Raw genomic sequence first — 20,308 nt, forward strand, 5'->3', positions numbered from 1 at the left:
TATTCTAGATTTAGCATAATTTACATACTCTTCTTATAGCAAATAATGTGATATATAGACCTGCCTGACATTAGTTTTCTGTCTCTTTCCTGATCTTTTTTCGTTTTGTCATTATAAACTTAGATGGCTTGTAACAGCTGGTTCATGTGTTAAGAATCACCTGAAGGAGCTTTTCAGCCTGAATGATGGAACTTAATACTGGAAAATCATTTCTCTACCCTTGAATGTCAGAAATCTTTGTATTCATATGTTCATATGGAAATACACTTCCTTTAGCTCTGTTGATGCGTAGCAGCATGTTCTCTAGTGTCTGTGACTTGTTGAAGTGTGAATATCCATGAATATTAGGAACTCTGTAGCTGAAATCCTTCAAGTCTGAAAATGTCTCAAGCTTCTACTTTTTAATGGAAAAGGATGCATTTACATTTTTTTAGAGCTTTGCTTTCAGTGAATACTTGTACTTTGATGAAGAACAAGGATTTGCATGGTCTGAGTGGAAGAAATCTAGAGAAAGAATGTGCCTATCATTAGTTATATATTCTAGCTACATCTACTACTATGGTACTTAAAAAGATTTCTTAATATATTTAGTCATTTGAGAGCTGCTCTCATGTTGTATGTAGTGGTTTTGGCAGTGTGCAGCTTATGACTGTGGGTTGGTAGATTGTGTCAGGGAGCAGAATGGTCACCCTGTTATCCAGGAGGATGCAGACAGAGAACGGCTGAGCCGCTTGAATGCTCATGAATCTATGGAACCAGATGGGATCCTTCCCAGGGTGATGAGAGAGCTGGCAGATGACCTTGCAAAGCCACTCTCCAGTCCTGGCTCACTGCTGAGGTTCCAGATGACTGGAAGTTGACCTGTGTGACACTCATTCACAGAAAGGGTGGGAAGGAGGATCCTGGTAATTATGGGCCAGTTAGCCTGATCTCAGAACCCTGGAAGGTAATGGAGCAGTTTATATTGAGTATCATCACACAGCACTTACAGGATGGCCAGAGTATCAGACCCACCCAGCATGGGTTTAGGAGGGGTCAGTCATGTTTGACCAACCTGGTCTCCTTTTATGACCAGGTGACCTGCCTGGTGGACAAGGAAAGGCTGTGGATGTTGTCTATTTGGACTTCAGCAAGGCCTTTGACACCATCTCCCACAGCACACTCCTGGAAGAGCTGGCAGCCCACAGCTTGGACAGGAACACTCTTTGCTGGGTTAAGAACCAGCTGCATGGCTGGACCCAGAGAGTGGAGGTGAATGGTGCTGCATCCAGCTGGGGGTCAGTCCCTAGTGGTGTTCCTCAGGGATCTGTGCTGGGGCCAGTGCCGGTCAATATCTTTACTGATGACATGGATGAGGATATTGAATCTTTCATTAGTAAATTTGCAGATGACACTAAGCTGGGAGTGTGTGTCCATATGTTGGAAGGTAGGAGGGCTCTGCAGAGAGACCTGAACAGTTGGATGGATGGCAGAGTCCAGTAAGATGAAGTTACATCAGTCCAAGTGCCAAGTCCTGCACTTTGGCCACAATAACCCCCTGCAGTGTTATAGGCTGGGGACAGTGTGGCTGGACAGTGCTCAGGCAGAAAGGGACCTGGGGGTACTGGGGACAGCAGCTGAACAGGAGCCAGCAGTGTGCCCTGGTGGCCAGGAAGGCCAATGGCTCCTGGCCTGGATCAGGAATGGTGTGGCCAGCAGCAGCAGGGAGGTCATTCTTCCCCTGTACTGGGCACTGCTGAGGCCACACCTCCAGTGCTGTGTCCAGTTCTGGGCCCTCAGTTTAGGAAGGATGTTGAGATGCTTGAGCCCATCCAGAGGAGGCAACAAGGCTGGTGATGGGCTTGGAGCACAAACTCTGTGAGGAACAGCTGAGGAAGCTAGGATTGTTTAGCCTGGAGAAAAGGAGACTCAGAGGTGACCTTATCACTCTGTACAACTGCCTGAAGGGTGGCTGTAGTCAGGTGGGGGTTGGTCTCTTTCTCCGTGCAGGAGCTGGCAGAATGAGAGGACACAGTCTTAAGCTGTGCCGAGGGAAATACAGTTTTTTGGACAAAGGGAGATAAAGTACTGGAATGGTTTGCCTGGAGAGGTGGTGAAATCACCATCCCTGGGTGTGTTTAAAAAAAGATTGGATGTGGCACTCAGTGCAATGATCTAGTTGAGGTGTTAAGGGCTGGGTTGGACTTGATGGTCTTGAAGGTCTCTTCCAACCTACACATTCTGTGATTCTGTGGTAGGAAAATATTAGTAAAAGGTATGCTTGTCAGTACTTGTAATTTCATTTCTCTTAAAAATCCACCTTTTTAAATCACCACAGAGTTATTTCACACTCATATATCTGCTTCGTTCATCTTGCCGTCTTCAGTGGCAGGCAAAACAACATTAAATAATTACTAGTTAAAGCTGTTCTCATGTACAGTCGGTGGAACAGAAAAACTCTCATTAGGTGCATGTGAATATAGTCTGCTAAGGAAAAGATCAACCCTTGGGACTCACAGTTACATGGATAAGAGAAAGATGATGACTGTGGGGTGAGACTCATCATAGAAAATTACTGTGACAATAAAAACACTGTAATTGTATTTCTGAGGAGGGCTGGTATTATCATCACCATACTTTGCCACACTTATTTTTTTTTTTCCCAAATAATTTACACAGGCAAGAAAGAAATGGCTCTTACTGCAGAGAAATTAAACATAGACCAAAAAGCTAAAGCAAGAACATGTTTGGCAAAAAAATTTAAAATTGACTTGTTGACATTTAGTGTTAAATTTTGGATGATTCAAGGGAGGTGAGATTTTTTTTTTCTGAAAAGAAGATAGAATGTGTAACCTCTCCCACTTCAAGAGCTGAAGACTTGGATCTTAACATAGAATAAAACATTTGGAAAGAACTCTGTCTCAGAAAGTAGTGTCTTACCAATTAACTTGTGTTATCTGGTCCTCTGCTGCCAGTGAAATTCAATAGAAAACATTTTTTGATCTCTCACAAAGATAAATTGGACTCTAAATTGTTAGGAGTATTGGGATTATGAGGTTTATGATCACAGAGCAGAAGAGGGTAGGGGGCACATCAGGACACATCTCTGAAGAAGACCTCTTGTTCTGAGCAAAATCAATAGGCAAAAGGGACAAAAGATGCAGTTCAATCAACTTAGGCTTTGTGTGCTCTTCCAGAAGGTCAAATTCACATCAACCTGAAATCAGGTTTTCTTTCTAAAAGAATTGATACTTATTTTCATCAGTTTCCACTTCCAAATAATACATATACTACTCTACACATTGAGTTTCTTATTGAACACTTAGTGTCTGCTTCCAGCAGCAGTTCTCTGCATCACAGAGCTCTCACAGAAAGTATTTTAGAAAAATTATACCATAATTGAAGTTTATGTTAGATAAACTAGTACATAAAAGAAAAAACAAACAAAATCTGCACCTAAAGGAGCATACACATTTATTTTCTTCCCAGCCTAACTGAAAAGGAACCGTTTTCTGTAGCATTCTAAGTATATTCTTATCATTAGATTATTCTATAAAATAAAAATAAAACAAACATTTTTTTGTCATTTTCAAGCTGATCAAGTTTTGTTGTAATCAAACTACAAGCTGGTTAATTTTTCAGGAATGCTTTCTTGAAACTAGTACTGCTTCTATAAGCATACAATTTGTATGTGAGATCGGCAAGATGAAGAATAGAACAACATATTTAGGCATGCAAAGGCACAGCTGCATTTTTCTCTCTTCTTTGAATTAAAAATTCATTTTTATTAATTAAAAAAACCTTCAAAAACCTCAAGTTTATTCAAAAGTTTGTATTAATTCTGTAGTCATTAAGATTATCAATTATAGTTATTATGTATCAACACTTTCCATGAAAAAATGTGTCATTCTATGGGAATTAATAAATGATAAACTGCAACTTGTGTATTTGAAACAGCTAACCAATGCAGACATGTTGCACTATTTTTATATTACTAAGAAAGTGAAACTAGATTTACTATAATTATATTTAATGTTCTCAATTGAAAACATGCTTTTCAGTTTGGTTAATGAAGATCAAGGGGGCAAGTACTGGAATCTTGAAAATATATTACAGATATATGTGAACTATTTGCAATACTTTCAGTAAATGACACAAGGAAGTAATTATTTAATTACTTAACAAGAAATTTTTTTTCACTATCAATCCAATTTTTAATAGACCAGTATCAATAAATATTTTATTTACTTTGTTGCCATTTGTTATCTCTAAATTAAACTATCATTTCCTGTAAAAAAACCTGTTTCCCTTTGCCACTACTGAATTCTTATCACCTGCTTTAGTGGCTAGAATTTTTTTTCCTCTCTATCTAGATTATTTGTTCTCAGACTGTGATTTGTGAACCATTAACGATCTGTGGCCTCTAAGCCTTAAAATACAATGATCTGTGAGCAAAAGCTGTTTGGGTCTGGAGAGTTGGAAAGCATACAAAAGTCTTTTTTCAAAAGTATTCTGCAGAATGAAGAACCTGGAGAGCACTCAAGTTTCAAAGATGCATATCCTAGTTTTCCATTTTGGGGAAACAATCAGTTTTTTTCATGGATTAGCATGACAATTCACATTCTTTTATTGGAAATACTGTGCAATATTCTGCTTTTGTTGTTTTTTACGTTTAGTATTGTCTCATTGAATTTGCTATGAGTCTGGCTTGGAGTGATTAATGAAGACATATATTGTAAAAAACAATGTGTTATTACTGGACTCAGTTTAAACTTCTTTTCTGTACTGTAGATAGGGCTAATTGGTAAGAATATATTGTTATAAATAGAATAGAGATTGACTCGCTGTTTCACCCATCAGCCACAGAAACTAAAATGTTTTAAATTACTTGACCTCCATACTGCTTCGTACTACATTTTCTAGTGGGTTTAGGGGTTCAGAATTTCTACTTTCTGAACAGTTTTCATTGTAAGTCCCCTTTTAACTGAAACAAATTATTGTACCTTAGCAATGACGATAAAAACATGGTTCTCTTATGAGTCATCTTACACAGAATTTTTGCATTTTTTAATATTCTATACTGTGACATTTTAAAATTAAAATTGCTCTGAATGAAATGCTCTGTGTTTTTTAAAATTTGATGAATGAACTCATCACCAAACCATGTTTTTTTAAATGCCTGTGGACCAAATTTCATTATATACTTCTACTCTGATGATCGCTGATCTCAGAAGGAATTTTTTTTTCTCACAGTCCACTTAATAGTTGCTGATGCCCTTTCATTTATCAGTGTACGGAAACTATTTCTAAGAAAATGCTTGTTTGTACTGAGCTATGTCTATACACAATAAATATTAGCATCAAAGCAGTAGTTTATAAGTTTAGGGACTAAAGTAAAGTATGGCAAATATTTTTAAAATGTTCTGTCTATTTTGAAGGGATCAGTACTGTTAATAAATTATGGACTATGGAAAGTGAAGATGTAGCTCATACTTTAAACTAGTTGTTGTTGTTGTTGTTGTTGTTGTTGTTGGTAGCGTATCTATGCTTATTAGCATTTCTCAATTATCTGTCCTACTGAGCTTGCCCATTATGGAAAAAGACATTATATAATCTACTACCAAAAGAGCAGTTCTTGTGGGTGATAAAATAAATTTCTTGTTGGAAGTTGGCTAGTCTATCTCTACATACTTTTAAAACCTATGGTGATATACAGTCAGATATGTAATAAATTTCAGTATTGAATCTATTAAATGATAAAATGTTTTTCACTGCAGGTGAAGTGTGATCAATACTGGCCAAGCAGAGGCACAGAAACTTATGGACTAATCCAAGTGACACTTGTAGACACTGTTGAATTGGCAACTTACTGTGTTCGTACATTTGCACTTTACAAGGTATTTGTACTTATATATACTTACTATATACTTTGAAATCGAAAGATTATTTTTCCCTCCCCTTCCCTCCCCTTCCTTCCTATCACCAACCTCCCTCCTGTCACCTCGTCCTCCTTCCTTTTGCTTCCTGCCTTACCTGCCTGCCTTTTTCCCTTACTTCCTTATTCCCTTTCTCCCCTTCCCCTCCTTTCACTTTTCTCCCTTGTTTCCTTCTAGCAGCACTGAACATTGAGACTTCTACAGAGTACTGTGTTTTCCTGATAACATGAAGTTTTGTGAGTTAATCCAGAGCTCTCACGATGAAAAGCTTTAATACTAACTTTGTGGAACTTGTGGTGCACAAGTGTAGAGTACAATTAAAGATCTTACATTGTTTGAATCTTTAATTTTGGATTTTTCTGCTGAGTTCTTAGTCTGAGTTCTTTTTCTTGCTAGCCTCAAATATTTAAACAATTTTCACTAGTATATATGCTTCTGCAGTTGTTTCACTGAAAAGTGACAATATCATCTCAAGTAGCAGTTTTGTCATGAAACTTTTAAATTTCATAGAATGGCTCCAGTGAGAAAAGGGAAGTGAGGCAATTCCAGTTCACTGCCTGGCCTGACCATGGTGTCCCAGAACACCCGACACCATTCTTAGCTTTCCTGAGACGAGTCAAGACTTGCAACCCACCTGATGCTGGACCTATGGTTGTGCATTGCAGGTAAGCCCAGGAGATACTTCAAAGCTTGTTATGTCAAGGTTACTGCTTTCTGTATTGTTGCAGATTAAAGTATGATTTTCTATCAAATAGACTTCTCAGTCTGCCAAACAAAAGGGAGGTTGGATTGCAATCCAAGGACCTGAGTATGGCACTGCCAACTTGGGTAGGCTAGAATTATTTTATTTGATCTATGCACAATTGATTTAACTTGAGGACACTAAAAGATCTCCAGGGAGAATGTCTGCAGGAAGAATACAAATGTATCTGTGGCATTCAGAATGTGACGTGAAAAAGGAAGAGAATGGTTTTGGCTTAAGAGCCTAAGAGTTGAAGAAAGTGTGTTTTAAGCAATTAAACACTTTTTGTAATCATTATTTATATTGTGTGAGAAAGTAGCAAACATGAGAATTAAGATACATAAATTCCAAGTTTCATTGAAATAGGTAAGACCTGAATCTGTATTCAAGGTTAAATCTTCAGGTTAGGACTTTGAGGAGCTGAAAATGCAAAGGATGTACCTAGGGAGCAAGTTGAACTCAGTTCCAGGGAAATGAGTGCTCCATGTTTTTTTGCAAAGTAGCAAACCTTTTCAGGCATTATAAGGTATGAATTAATGAAACTGGAAGAAAAAAGTCAGCTGCTCTTCGAGTTTTGGGACTAAAGAAAATGAAGAGGAAGAGGTATGGCTTCTTTGGAATTTGCTGAATAGATCTTTGACAAAGCCTTAAAACCATGTTGATAAGGACATTATCAGAACATATGTACCAATTCTGACATAAACTAAACTGCAAGATGGGTTCCCTCATTCCAGGGCTATATTGTCATACATTGTATAGCTTGCTGTGTAGCCCTTTTCAGAGAAAATTCCTAGGATTGCTGTTGCTTGTGAACTTCATTTTGGAATACCTTCAATTAGTGAAGCTGAGAGCTACTACACATAGATTGCTGAAGTTACAAATGCTTAGCATATTAGAAAACCAGTCTTGCTTTTGTCATCCAAAACTTGAGGAGTAGTAATTACAGCATATCACCATGTCTAGTTCGGACTTCTTATCACATTGATAACCCAGCCACAGAATCTGGTAATTTGAAGTGATTGAAAGAATCTCCTGTAAACAAGACAGAAAAATAAATTCAACACGGGAAAAAAATAAGCAGAACTTGAATGTTGAAAGGCACAGACTGTTTACAAAATATCAGAGGACATGGAACACAGATATTAAATGTTTATTGAAACACCAGGATTAAAAATGTGGAATAATTATAAATCACAATACAAATATAGTCATAAAATTTGCTGATTATTTCTTGAATGGAGACAAATATTTTTTTGCTTGCATTTACAGGGTCTTAAAACATTTTGGTTATTGTCTAGGATTTTAGATTTCCTCACATACAACTTCATTAGCTTGATCCAGATATAGCATACTTCCAAAGTTGCTCAGCAATGAAGATGCTATATTCTAAATTAAAATCAATAGAAGAAATAAATCTTCCCACTCTGGAAAATGTCTTAAGTTAATATGATAGCCCAAATTACCACAATGCAAAAATACGCAAATTAAATCAGTTCTTATGGCTAGTCATTGTAAAAGATTAAATAAAATGCATTGTTTGTTATCACTTACTGATGAAGTACAAGGCCATTATTTTCTCTTTGTCATTAGTTCTGCATGCAGATTTCATTGAAAGTGATGGTCATGTTAGGTGGTATATTTTTATGCCTGAGGAACTTTTAAATTCCCAATTTCCTATTAATTTATTTATCAATAATTTATATGCAATAAGCTTTTCATCTTAGGTATAGTTATTTGAGACATTAGGATTTCAGTAACTTCATACAACCTAACCTCTAAAAACCAGACTTTTAAATATGCTATTATTTTAGCAACATTTTAAATTCCACTCCTAACAATTTTTCTATGAGCAGAATTAATGACACCAGGTTTCTGAAAAATTTTAAAATTTATGCCTCTGTAATTAAAACAGGCTGGACATTTAGCATCAGGTGTTCTGGACAATGCAAAGTTTATGAATGTATAAATTAACTTCTCAATGTAATGTGTTGACTATCCAACTGATAGACTAACAAGAAGTTACTAAAGTGTTTCTCACAATAGCAATATTAATGTGTCACTTTTCAGGCATACTGTAGCATTATATTCAGAGATTTGTATTGCCTCATCATTTTGAATTCAACATGATTTTCTTGGGGCTGTCTTGTGCAGGGCCAGGTGTCAGACTTCAATAATTCCTATGGGTCCATTCCAACTCACTTTTTCTATGATTTTATGCTTATTAAATTGATTTAAAAAATCAAAAGAGGGACAACTGTAGAGCATCAGCAGAGTATATTTAGGCTAAAAGATTTCGTACAGCAATATGGAAATTCTTCCCGTTTGATTTGAAATTAAATTACTGGACATGCATAAACATTTCTCCTCAAGCTCACAAAAAAACTATTTAAAACAGTTAAGTACAAGCTCTGCACATTACTTGTTTTTTTTAATTAGAATCGGCTTTCCATTTTCTTTCCTTCTCTTCTCTGTTACTTACTTTGTAAGTTTCTTCATTCCAATCTTTCCTTTGCTTATTATAAGTAATTTAACATTTTTTATCCGTTTTTTTCTTTCCAAGTCTGGTCTGATCCTTATTCTGTGGACCCCTCTAACTATATTCTAGTTGTGTCCTTCAATTCAATCGTTTTCTCAAACTTATATCACTGTTAACATCACATTGCTGAACCATTTAATGAAATATGTTGCTACCTTTCTTAATATTTTCTCTGAAGTAAGATTGTCATTCTAATGGTAATTGTCATACTAACTTTTGCAATCATGTCCTTTTCCTGCCCTCTACTAGTCACTATTTTCCACTGAGATATTTCCCAGTTCTCAAAAAACTTCTTGGTTTTCATTTCTTCCTTTCCTGTCCCCTAGTCTGCCTCTGCAGCTTTTTTAATATTCCTCTTGTCCTTGTTCTGTATTGTGTCTGTCATTGTCTCCCATTTTTTGTTCAGGACTACCTAAATCCCTTTTCATTAAATTCCCCCATTTCATCATCCAGATTTAGAAAGTGCTTAAGACTTTTCTAACTAGAGCCAAACAATATAATGCATAACCGTATCTTACATCTTTCGCGTATGGTAGACACTCCTCCCAACGATATCTCATTGAAAGAGTAATCTGAGTTTAGTTTCTAGAAAGAACACAGGATTTTTAGTGGCAATTTTAAGCCATCACTAATACCTTCTTTTATATTTATTCCAGTACCTACCAAACTATCAGAGCTCAGGAAATTATAGTAATCACATTACAGAAATATAAACAGAATGGGAGTTGCCTTTCAAAATGTGTTTGCTAAAAAGGAAGCGTAGGCTTGAAGAATCTGTGGAAGCCTTTTTCTACAAACTTTTAAACCACAGGAGCTGAAAAACAAAGCTATCATGCAATTAAGTAGGAAAAATTTATTTTTCACCCTGTGTGTGGGTGAGGAATACAAGAGCCACCTATCTGTGTTTTGATCTTTACAGAGTAGCCCCTTATTTATTCTGTATTTATGAGTAGGTATTGCAAGTGAAAGGTTTAGCTCAAGCTTTTCCTTACTGCATTTTCACCCATCTGCCTTAATATGGACTAGCAGTTGTCTTTCGGTCCGTTTCATATTAAGGAATTAAATGGTTTTTCTAGTTTGCTCCATGGTTTCAGGGTACAGCTAAATGTCCAATAGGGAATCAGGGAGATTCGGGAGACCCAGTTCCCAAACGGCCCCAGACAAGTTTGTATCAAAACCTCATTTGCTGGTAAGCTATTTTAATATCCTGTTCCAAGGAAATAGGTTTTGCAGGTGTGAAGAACTTATTTAATAAGTACTATGTGCTTAACGAGAAGAAGTCTGAGCTGAAAACACCTAACTATTGAAGAACCCACCCTGTAGATACTTGAATACCCTCTGTTCATATAACAATGACCAGAAAAAACCCCATAGTTCTATCTAGTGAAATTACCTGAAAATGTACATACTATCATTCTACATTACTAAACTTGATAAGACACGTTCTGACAAGTGTATGTCAAAGATATGCAAATGGAAGTATTTTTAATAATTTTTTGTGTGATAATAGCAAAGAAACACAAAAATATATCATCAGAGTTTCCAAAACATTGGTAATTTTATTTATTACTAATGTATATGCAACAGGCATCCTTGCATGTCATTTAGACATCTACTTTTGATAACAGTTTGATTGTCCATACAGAATTGAATTTGAATGTAATACAGAAGTCAAAAACATATTGAGAATTTCATAAGGAAATTCTACCAGTCAAAGCTCTTACTTTTTGCTGTGGTTTAACCTCAGCCAGCAGTGAAGCCCCACACACCTGCTTACTCCCTCCCATCCCAGTGGACTGGGGAGAAGGTCAAAAGAGTAAAAGCTGGAAAACTCATACATTGAAATAAAAGCAGTTTAAAAGGGAAAGCAAAAGCTGCATACACAAGCAAAGCAAAACAAGGAGATTGTGCTTCCCATGAGCAGGCAGGTGGTCAGCCACCTTCAGGAGAGCAGGGCCCCATCACACGTAACAGTGGCTTGGGAAGACAAACACCATCACCCCAAATGTCTGCCCCTTCCTTCTTCTTCCCCCTACTTTTTATATTAAGCATGACGCCATATGATCTGGAATATCCCTTTTGGTCAGTTTGAGTCACCTGTGTCTCCTCCCAATCTTCCCTGCACCCCCACCTTCCTTGACCTGCACCACACACTGAAGCAGAGGCAAGAAGTCTGTGAAGAAAATAAGTTCTACCCCAGCCAAAACCAGCATACTTGAAAGTTGGCAGGATTTTACATGGAAAAGGTAGCTGAAATATATTCACAGGTATGTTAATTTTAAGGGGAAAAAAGCATAGATCATTGCTGGAAGAATTTTGGAGCATCAATGGAAACATCAAGACCTAATCTAAATGCAGATTTTTTAATTTAAGTAATCAGATATTTTGAAAGGACTACGTCCATTAAAAGGTATAGTTGGTGTAACATAAATTCATAATTTCACTGTACTTTTTTCCCAAGGAGAAGGTTTTCTGTCTATCTACCAGGAAAGATAGTTCAGTAGAGCCTTATTCAAGGTTGAGTTAAATGTTCCATGATCCTTATTCTCACTGTGAGATTTGGAAGAGAAGAGCAGATAAATTAAAGCTGAAATAAAAAAAAAAATCACCACAAAACAAAAACAAACAAACAAACAAAAAAAATCCAACACAAATTAAATTTTAAACCTAGCAATCCCATTCTGTTTGTAGGTACTTTACACAGTGTGTTCAAATCTTAGTTGGCTTACTTAGAGTAACTTGTCTGAAGATTTTTCTGTGATGGTTGAAATAGTTGATGCACATGGATGCTTTTTTTTTATTATTATTATTTACAGTTATATTTTAAGATTACCCTTTCAATCCCTTTGTGCAGAAGTTGAGAAATACCACAATCACACTGGTCTTTCTGCATGACTTGCCCTAATTTGCAGAGCTGATCTAGAAAGAATTGTTTCTTTAATGAAAAAACAGAGATTTAAATCCTAGGATTCTTCATTGGTGAGGCTGTAATGTGTGGTCTAATGATAGTGGGAAAAACACACGTTTTTGTTTGAAGTTGGATTAGTGCAGGCAAACAGGTGCTAATCAGATCACAATAAACCAGTACTGGAGGCTGTTTGGAATTTTATGCCACTATGTTTTCAAAACATCACAGAAACTTAAGTAGTTGGTTCAGTAACACTACCTAAAAGCTTAACATGTTAGTGCAATCCCATATGTTTGAATCTTTCTTTTAATACCAGCACCAAGGGGCATATCTCTAAGATGCTTTTTCAAGCTTCAGCAGGTATTGTTAATGCTGCTATTGCTAACAGAAAAACTTGGGTGTTTGCAGGAGTGTGACTGTTTTAAGTAAATCTGTGTCTGACTACATTAACGTAACCAGTTAGCAGAGTGAAAAACAAGATAATTTTCAAAAAATTACAAAACACCATATGATATTCTATTTCCTAAAATATAATACTTGCCTTATTTTTGTTCAATGTTTGTGAATAAAAAATAGAACTTTTAAGAAAAAAATATACTTGTCAAAGGCAATGATATTCCAGTGGATTATTTTATTTCACTTCTGTATCATTTGAATGGCTTCTTTTGCCATAGGCCTTACAATGCTCAGTTTCTAATCCTTGCAGTGAGTAGCTTGCAGATGACTACCTATCCTTTTTCATGGTGGGGAAAAAACCTCCTCTGTTCATATTCAAAAATAACACAAGTAAGATTGAAAAATAGTAGAATCTTACTCATCTCTTCCTCTTCCCTCTCCTGAGAACAATCCAGGACCCTTCCTGATTTGAATTGAAGAACTGAACTTCCTTTGACAGCTGAAATCTCTAGAGAGGAAAAGACAGTGAAAGCATTTTAGTATGACAAGTATTTTAATATCACTAATATTCTAAATTTTCTCTGCTTTACTCACATGTGTTTGTCCAGAAGTTATTGAGTTGCTACTGTATATTAAACTGTGCTGGGTATCATCCCTATACAAAAACAATATAATGCTGTTTACTCTTCAGCTGTTGGCTGTGGATCACTGCACATCTCATAATTTTTTTTCCTCATAGTCATTGTTCACTAATAGAAAGGAGAAAGGGATAAGGTTGTTATGAAAAATCTCATATTGAAAAGATGTATAGTTGGTAAATCTGCTTAGAATATTTAGTTCCTCTTAATATAAAAATAACTATAAAAATAAATTAATGTCCATATTTTTCCTTGTATTTCATCAGTATTAATAGTCTCAGCAACTCAGACCATGCAATCAGATTAACTGACTGGGAGTAGTTTCATTTCTATACATACCTTTATTCTTAGAAGCTATTTCATTTCAATGTATAGAGAAAAATGCTTGCAGTGTTTATGCCTTGAATATTTGATCTCTGTTTAAGGAAGCACATAACCTGATTTAGAAAGTTTTGGATGCTTTGATCAATTGTTGGAATTGCAGAATCTACTGGAAAAAAAAGGGAAAGGGTCTAGAAGAAAAGTTGATATAGGCTAGATGGAAGAAATTGGTATAGCAAGACACTCCTTGGTAATTTTGTAATGAATGGTATTACACAAGGGGACAGGAGAATGTCACAAATAGAGAGGAGTTTGAATTTGCCTTCATATTCTCACCATAAAAACTTCCTAGGTTGTGAAAATGCAGATTCCAGAAACCTTACAAATGAAGACACTGGATGTTTTATGCTGACCATGCAAGAAGTCTCATGTAATTACTGGGATATGTTCATGCAAGTATACAGACAAAAAAAGTAGTGTCTCCATCTGTATGCTGATAGAATGATGGATGGGTAATACTGGATTTTCTTTTCTCTGTTTCAAATTTGAGTGTCACTAGTTAGAATCATCTAGATAGCAAAGATACTATTCCCCAAGTCATCCTTCTTCAACTTAACAGTGTTCATATTAACTTAAGTCTTTAATATTTTGCCTTAAATTTAGGTACTTATATATGAAAACCTGGAAGTACAAACAAGAACTAGCATATCGTAGTTAATGTGGAGTCCTTTAAAATTGGCCTTGACGGATTTTTTTTTGTTAGAGTAGGACAATACTATGCTATGTTATCTGTAAATCCTCCATGAGGTGTCAAATATGACCAAACTGAAACTGATCCACTTTCAAGTTTTGTCTTGTTCTGTACAGCAAACATGCCCTTTCTAAAACCTGAACTGTAGTTGTTGTACGTATAGTACTTGCTTTCACTGTTTATAGGCATTAAAACCCGGAAAGTATCAGTGAAACCATTATTAAAATTCAAAAACATATAAACAACAAGTTACAACGATATTTCATCATGCAGGTTCAAATAATAAGAAACACCTACTTGTGTTCTCTTTGATTAAATCCATCATATGCATATAAACTCATTTGGTTGGCACTTAGCCTGTGGTTCAGGGGATTATACCCCCCCACTGGTGTGACTCAGGGCTGGATTATCTTTTGAAATCCTAAAAAGCTGCTGTGACTGCACAGGGCAAGATTTGTTTCTGGTAGCAGTCAGAAATCTGTAAAGGAACATAGGGAATGCTATTACTAGATAGAATCAGTGTTCTGTCTAGGCCAGTATCCTGTCTCTGACAATGGCAAATGTCAGGAATTTCAGGGGAAAGTACAAAACTCCAGTGTCAACAATATTTCAGTAAAATTTCCTCTCCAGCAGCAAGCAGTTAGTGACTATTTTAGCCTTGCTTCATGAGGAATACAATTCTTTCCTCCTTTATTCCTCTAGCTACCTACAGAAACTGGTGGATACTTTTTTTGCTTATATTCATGATTGTACACTTGTTTCAAAGAACAAAAACAGGCAGTATAAACTAATTTTATTACTTTTTTAAAGTAGTTTCACACATACATGCTAGAAAATATTTATTTATATTTAATTTAAATGTGTCCCTTCATTTCATTAAATGTCTTGGGATAAAAGAATTTTAAAAATATGTTATGTAATACTGTTCCATGTTTTACATGGTTACAACTTTTCCTTGAGTTCATCCATCGTACAAAACCGGACTAGTAAAATATTCTAACTCAGTCCAATATTTCTTATGTGGAGGGAGGTGAAAGGGAATCCTCGCATCCTTGACATTTATGCTGGCTCTCTCTGTTCTCTCATTTTGTGACATACTATTTTTTGTTAGCCTGAGTGAAAGTAACTATTCTCTGGGGATCTTCCCTTCCCTTCCCTTCCCTTCCCTTCCCTTCCCTTCCCTTCCCTTCCCTTCCCTTCCCTTCCCTTCCCTTCCCTTCCCTTCCCTTCCCTTCCCTTCCCTTCCCTTCCCTTCCCTTCCCTTCCCTTCCCTTCCCTTCCCCTCCCTTCCCTTCCCTTGAGGCAAGGCAGTAAAATAGTTCCATGATTCTGCCATATTTTATTCTAAGTTGCCCAGTGGACATACTGAGGCCTGATTTTGATTTGGCGAACAAATGGTTTCAATTGAGCAGGTCTGCTGAAGACTGATGATTTTTTGCTGGGCAAAATAACCTGCCCCTCATTAAAAGGTAATAATTGTCTGTAAGATTTTTTAACGAATGCAATGCCTTTTCCATGTGTTATCTCAAATTACAAATGTGTTGGTGCTGATAATTATTTCCATATATATATTATGTCCTACAAGGCCTGTAATTTCCTTTGACCTAAGCTGTAGTTTGATACATTATTTGATCAGCACTCTTAGTGAGTCATTTTATCCATATGTATTTAGTTAATTGGTTTTTTTCTCCCCACCCATGTTTATATATAATATACTCTACAAAGGAAAAGGAAATCTGACTGCTTGCAGCTGAGTCTAGTAAAAGAGCAATTAAGTTCTATCAGAGCCAGCAGCTGTCCGTAATGAATTCTGAATTAAAATTATGAGTGAAGAAAATAATCCAGCCATCTGCAGGAAATGTGAAAATATTTTTTATAACCCAATAGCTGAATTCTGGAAAGGGGTATCTCTGAGATTTCCCAGCTGTACCTACATTAAGTTCCAGAATATCCATAGACACAGAGTATGCTGGAACACATTGCATCAACTTGGCTACCCAGCGTGTTTGGCTAACTTTGAACAGGCTGTATTTTTATCTAAAGTAATCAGCATGAAAGTCTCTTTAAATCCTCTCCCCATGTCCCTAGAAGTAAAATGCAGCTTTAAAAATAGTTCTGTTATCTTTTCATGGAGGCTTTCTAATCAGTATTCTGCCCTAAATATTAATCTTTCCTCATTTTTCATACTTTTATAGACTTAATTCGGGGTCTCATCACTTATTTTCAGATTTTATGCTGTTCCAGGTAAATTCTGCATTACGGTGTCTATTTTTTTGTCACCTGAACTTTAAAAACAGTCTTTAACGTCATAATACTATCCAAGCTTATTTTACAGCTAACTTGAAACTTCTACGCTAAAACTCCCATTATTTCCATTATGACTTGCCCACAATTTTTGTTCATAAGTTCAAAATCCTTAAAAAAGGAGGAGATTAGTGTCTAACCTCTAAATGACAAGTAGTGATTAAGAAATGTGAAATGCTTAGTGGTATTAACCTTTCACAACCTGATTTTCTGTGTTACAGAGGATTCATGTTGGTATAAAGATTTCAGAAGTTAAGAAATATTGTCATGAGTACCAGTAACCAAGATCTTCAACGGTCAGTGGAGCACTGTCAGATACTAAGACGAGTGTTTTTTTTACTGCTTGGTCTAAAAAAGCAGGACTAGCCTTCATATGAACTCATCAGAGAAGCCTTGGGTTTTTTAACTCTGTTTTCTACTGTGTAGCATCTCACTGCATTAATACTATATTGCAACCAATTCAGTTTAAACCACATCTAGAAGTGGCAACATCAAGTTTTTCCCATCCTCTGAATGTTTTCTCTAGGTACATTGGTTTTCCACTGAAAAGAAAGAGACATTCTGAGACAGAGATCCGAAATAGTAAGTCTACTACTAAAGTAGTATTAGCTTCAAGGTTCAGGACTAATTTACTGATTGTTTTCAAGTTTTCAGAGTAGAGGAAGGGGGAGCAGGGGAGTAAGAAAAAATTTTTAAAAAATAAAGATTTTTAGACATTCATTTAGGGCTTTGAACTGGGATTGGTACTGGGGAAAACAAAAAAAGCCAGTGTAGACTAAAGAGTCCTGGTGATAACATCTTCCTTTTACTTTCTACTTCCTAGATGAAGTCCTGTGTCTGGATGACAACCTCAGACTTTATCACTGTTCCATCAGTCTAAAACAGAAAAAATCCCCAGGGCATCTGCTGTTAAGAAAAGAAGCAATTGTTGGCCACAGTAGGAATACCAACAGTTAGAATCAGGGAAGGGTCTAGAGGGCTCTGAAACTTGGAATCGTCCTAATGGCTAGAAAGTACTTTCAAGGTCTTCCAGTTATCCAGTACTACAGAATACATTTCTTCCCACAATTTTTTATCCATTTTCAGATAGCATCTGTTCACTTTCTGTTACTCACGCTGATAGGCTAATAGCTTTTCTCCATGAAAATGTAATGAAAGCACAGAAAGAAATATTCAAAAATATGAAGTTACTTCGCAAAACATTCCACCCTGGGAATGTAAAGCAGGTTGAACTGCAAAGAAATCAACAAATAGTTGTTAGCAGCAAGCAGCATAATTTCTGTTCGTTGACTTCTTTTCTGTGCTGTAATATTAGTTTTTATTTATTGATGATAGGATCACAGTGTACTTCCTCTGCTAAATTACCCATAAATATCATTTTCTGTACTTACTGCAGCTGTTCAGGCGTATCTCTATCTTTAATTGATGGTAACAAGTCATAGTAAGATGTGTTTTTAAAATTAACCTTAAAATACTTTCTTTTTCTAAACTCTATTTGACTCAATTTTAGATCATTCTTTCTTTAGTGGAATGCATAATGTCAAGAAGGCATTGTACAGTACAAAAAATGTGAAGTATACACTGAAACTCAGCAAATATCACAGAGAAGATTTATTTAGGGTAGTTACTCTGATGATAAATGCAGAAAGCAGTACATTGCATATATAAGATTGTGTTTAGAAAAATAGCTAAATAAGAAGGAGAATATCTAAGAACTGAATTAATTTCGAAATAAAAAATCACAGTAAATCCTTGTACACAGATAAAATAGTACAGAGGAATGAAGTTTATTTTAATGCCTTTTCTTTGTATGTCTCAGTAATTGAAAAAATCAGATAACATAGTGATTAAGTAAGGTGTATATGTAAAAATCCTCTATGAAATGCAGGATTATGGCATGTATTGTTATATAGAATCAACAATCATTTCTGAAGGGAAACCATGATAAGAAAAGTAAGTGATACAAAATAAGGTCAATAAACTTTTCAGTTCTGCATATTTTCTGCTACTTCATCTCATAGGCAGAACAATAAAAGATTTCTTTTCTCCAACAATTCATGATTTCAGGGAAGAAGCAGGTAGAATATGTCACCAGCAATACAACTTGACCAAGACCAGCCAGGGTGGCAGTTGAATAGGGATAGGAACAACAAAAGTTGTCCGAAAAACAATTTTAATAAGGCATCCAACAAAACAATAAGATATACACTGTGTGGGAAAATCTTTGAAGGCCTCGTAATGGGGTGATGTTATGGGGTGAACACAACAATATATAGATTTTGTTACAAAGCAACCAGCGGGCAGTGAACCAATGAACAAATACATCACCATGTATGTAAAACATTACCAACCAATCATCAAACACTACATGATATGGATGAACTACGTTAACATAACCTTTCCCATAATCCTGTTCTAATCTCCATAATCTAGCCACATGTTCCCCTTCCTGGCATCTCCTCTCTAATGGCCTTAAATTGATGCCCACTTCATTGTCAATCAGAACCAACCCACTCCCAATCCCCAGTCTCCCAACTCCCACAAGAATAATTATAATAAATTGTCCCTTTCAAGAAAGAAGCAAGTATCAAAATTAATGGTGTGCCTTTTCAGTGGTATAGTTCCTAACTGTATCTACCTGGAGGCTGAAGTGCTGATTCTTAATAAGAATTCTAAGATTATCTGATTTACAGCTGGGAAATAGAATGCATATTCTTTTTAAAGCTGTGTAAGATCACACCAAATTTAGACAATGCATTTCAGTTTCTCTCCCAGGACATGTCTAGAAGGTTATTTTTCAGAGTCCTTATCCTAATTCCAGCAAAATCTAATAAACAGATTTCTGTAGCGGAAGTTGTGTCTGTAATAGTTTGGTTAATAACCCTTAATTGGTCCTTTTCTCTCTGAATCTCTTTTTGTCATACATGATATTCTGTAACAATGTGTTTCACAATTTAATTATGTACTACTTAAAAATTACTTCCTATTTGTTTGAAATTCCTGTTTGTTTGAAATTCTCATAATTTCATTTCATGATCCCAATTCTTCTTTAGCAGGTAAAGAGCAAATGGTAATTTTCATTTCATGTCATGTATGTAACATTAATTTATGACTGGTGAGAGGATTTGAAGTGCTCTAATGGAATGTCATTGTTAAAAGGTTCTCTTAATTTTTTTGGATTGTTGAACATTACTAATGCTACATTTTCAGCCTGCATGGAAAATTCAGCTTTTAAAATTATTTTAGTAAACAATTATTTGCAATTTGTTAGAAAAAAGTTTTGGGAGTTTTGATTCTCTGTGTTTTAATATTTGAGAGTTTGTGTTCAAGTTACAGTCTCATAAGGCAGCTTCTTATCCGTGTTCTCTCCAGAGCTGTACTTGGGATTAGATGAAGAACAAAACTTTACTTCCTAAACATTGTTACACTTTTGAAGGTGCATATTACAGAATATATGGGCTTAAATCTGGGGCATTACATTTTAAGAATTTATGGTAATGCTAGAATTCTGAGAATATATAGAACGAAATGAAAAATTTATTAAAGCTCCATAAAGCAAGAAAGATATAAGGCTGGCTTTTGGGTTGTGACTATCCCATGCTTTTGTCTACTATCTACGAAAACCAGAGAGAGTTCTAATTCTGAATTTTATCTGCTTATAGTGAAATATTCTCCCATTTTCCAATTTTTTTTATTCCATGTTTTTTTCAGACATTTTATGTGACTTCACTGATAAATATGGTTGCCTTCGTACATAGCCTAGGGTTGAAGAAAATTCAGTCAGTGAAATCTTACAT

General features: G+C 35.8%; 1 protein-coding gene across 1 annotated transcript in view; it reads left to right on the plus strand.

The window, feature by feature from the left end:
* The window catches only part of PTPRD (protein tyrosine phosphatase receptor type D), a 282,751-nt gene that overhangs the window by 239,966 nt on the left and 22,477 nt on the right, over positions 1–20,308 (plus strand). Inside the window, exons 27-28 of the mRNA XM_066339280.1 lie at positions 5,757–5,876; positions 6,426–6,580. Coding sequence (XP_066195377.1) covers positions 5,757–5,876; positions 6,426–6,580 — 275 coding nt within the window. The remainder of the gene's footprint in view (positions 1–5,756; positions 5,877–6,425; positions 6,581–20,308) is intronic.

The sequence above is a fragment of the Sylvia atricapilla genome, chromosome Z (assembly GCF_009819655.1).
Source record: "Sylvia atricapilla isolate bSylAtr1 chromosome Z, bSylAtr1.pri, whole genome shotgun sequence".
In the NCBI taxonomy this organism is placed as follows: Eukaryota; Metazoa; Chordata; class Aves; order Passeriformes; family Sylviidae; genus Sylvia; species Sylvia atricapilla.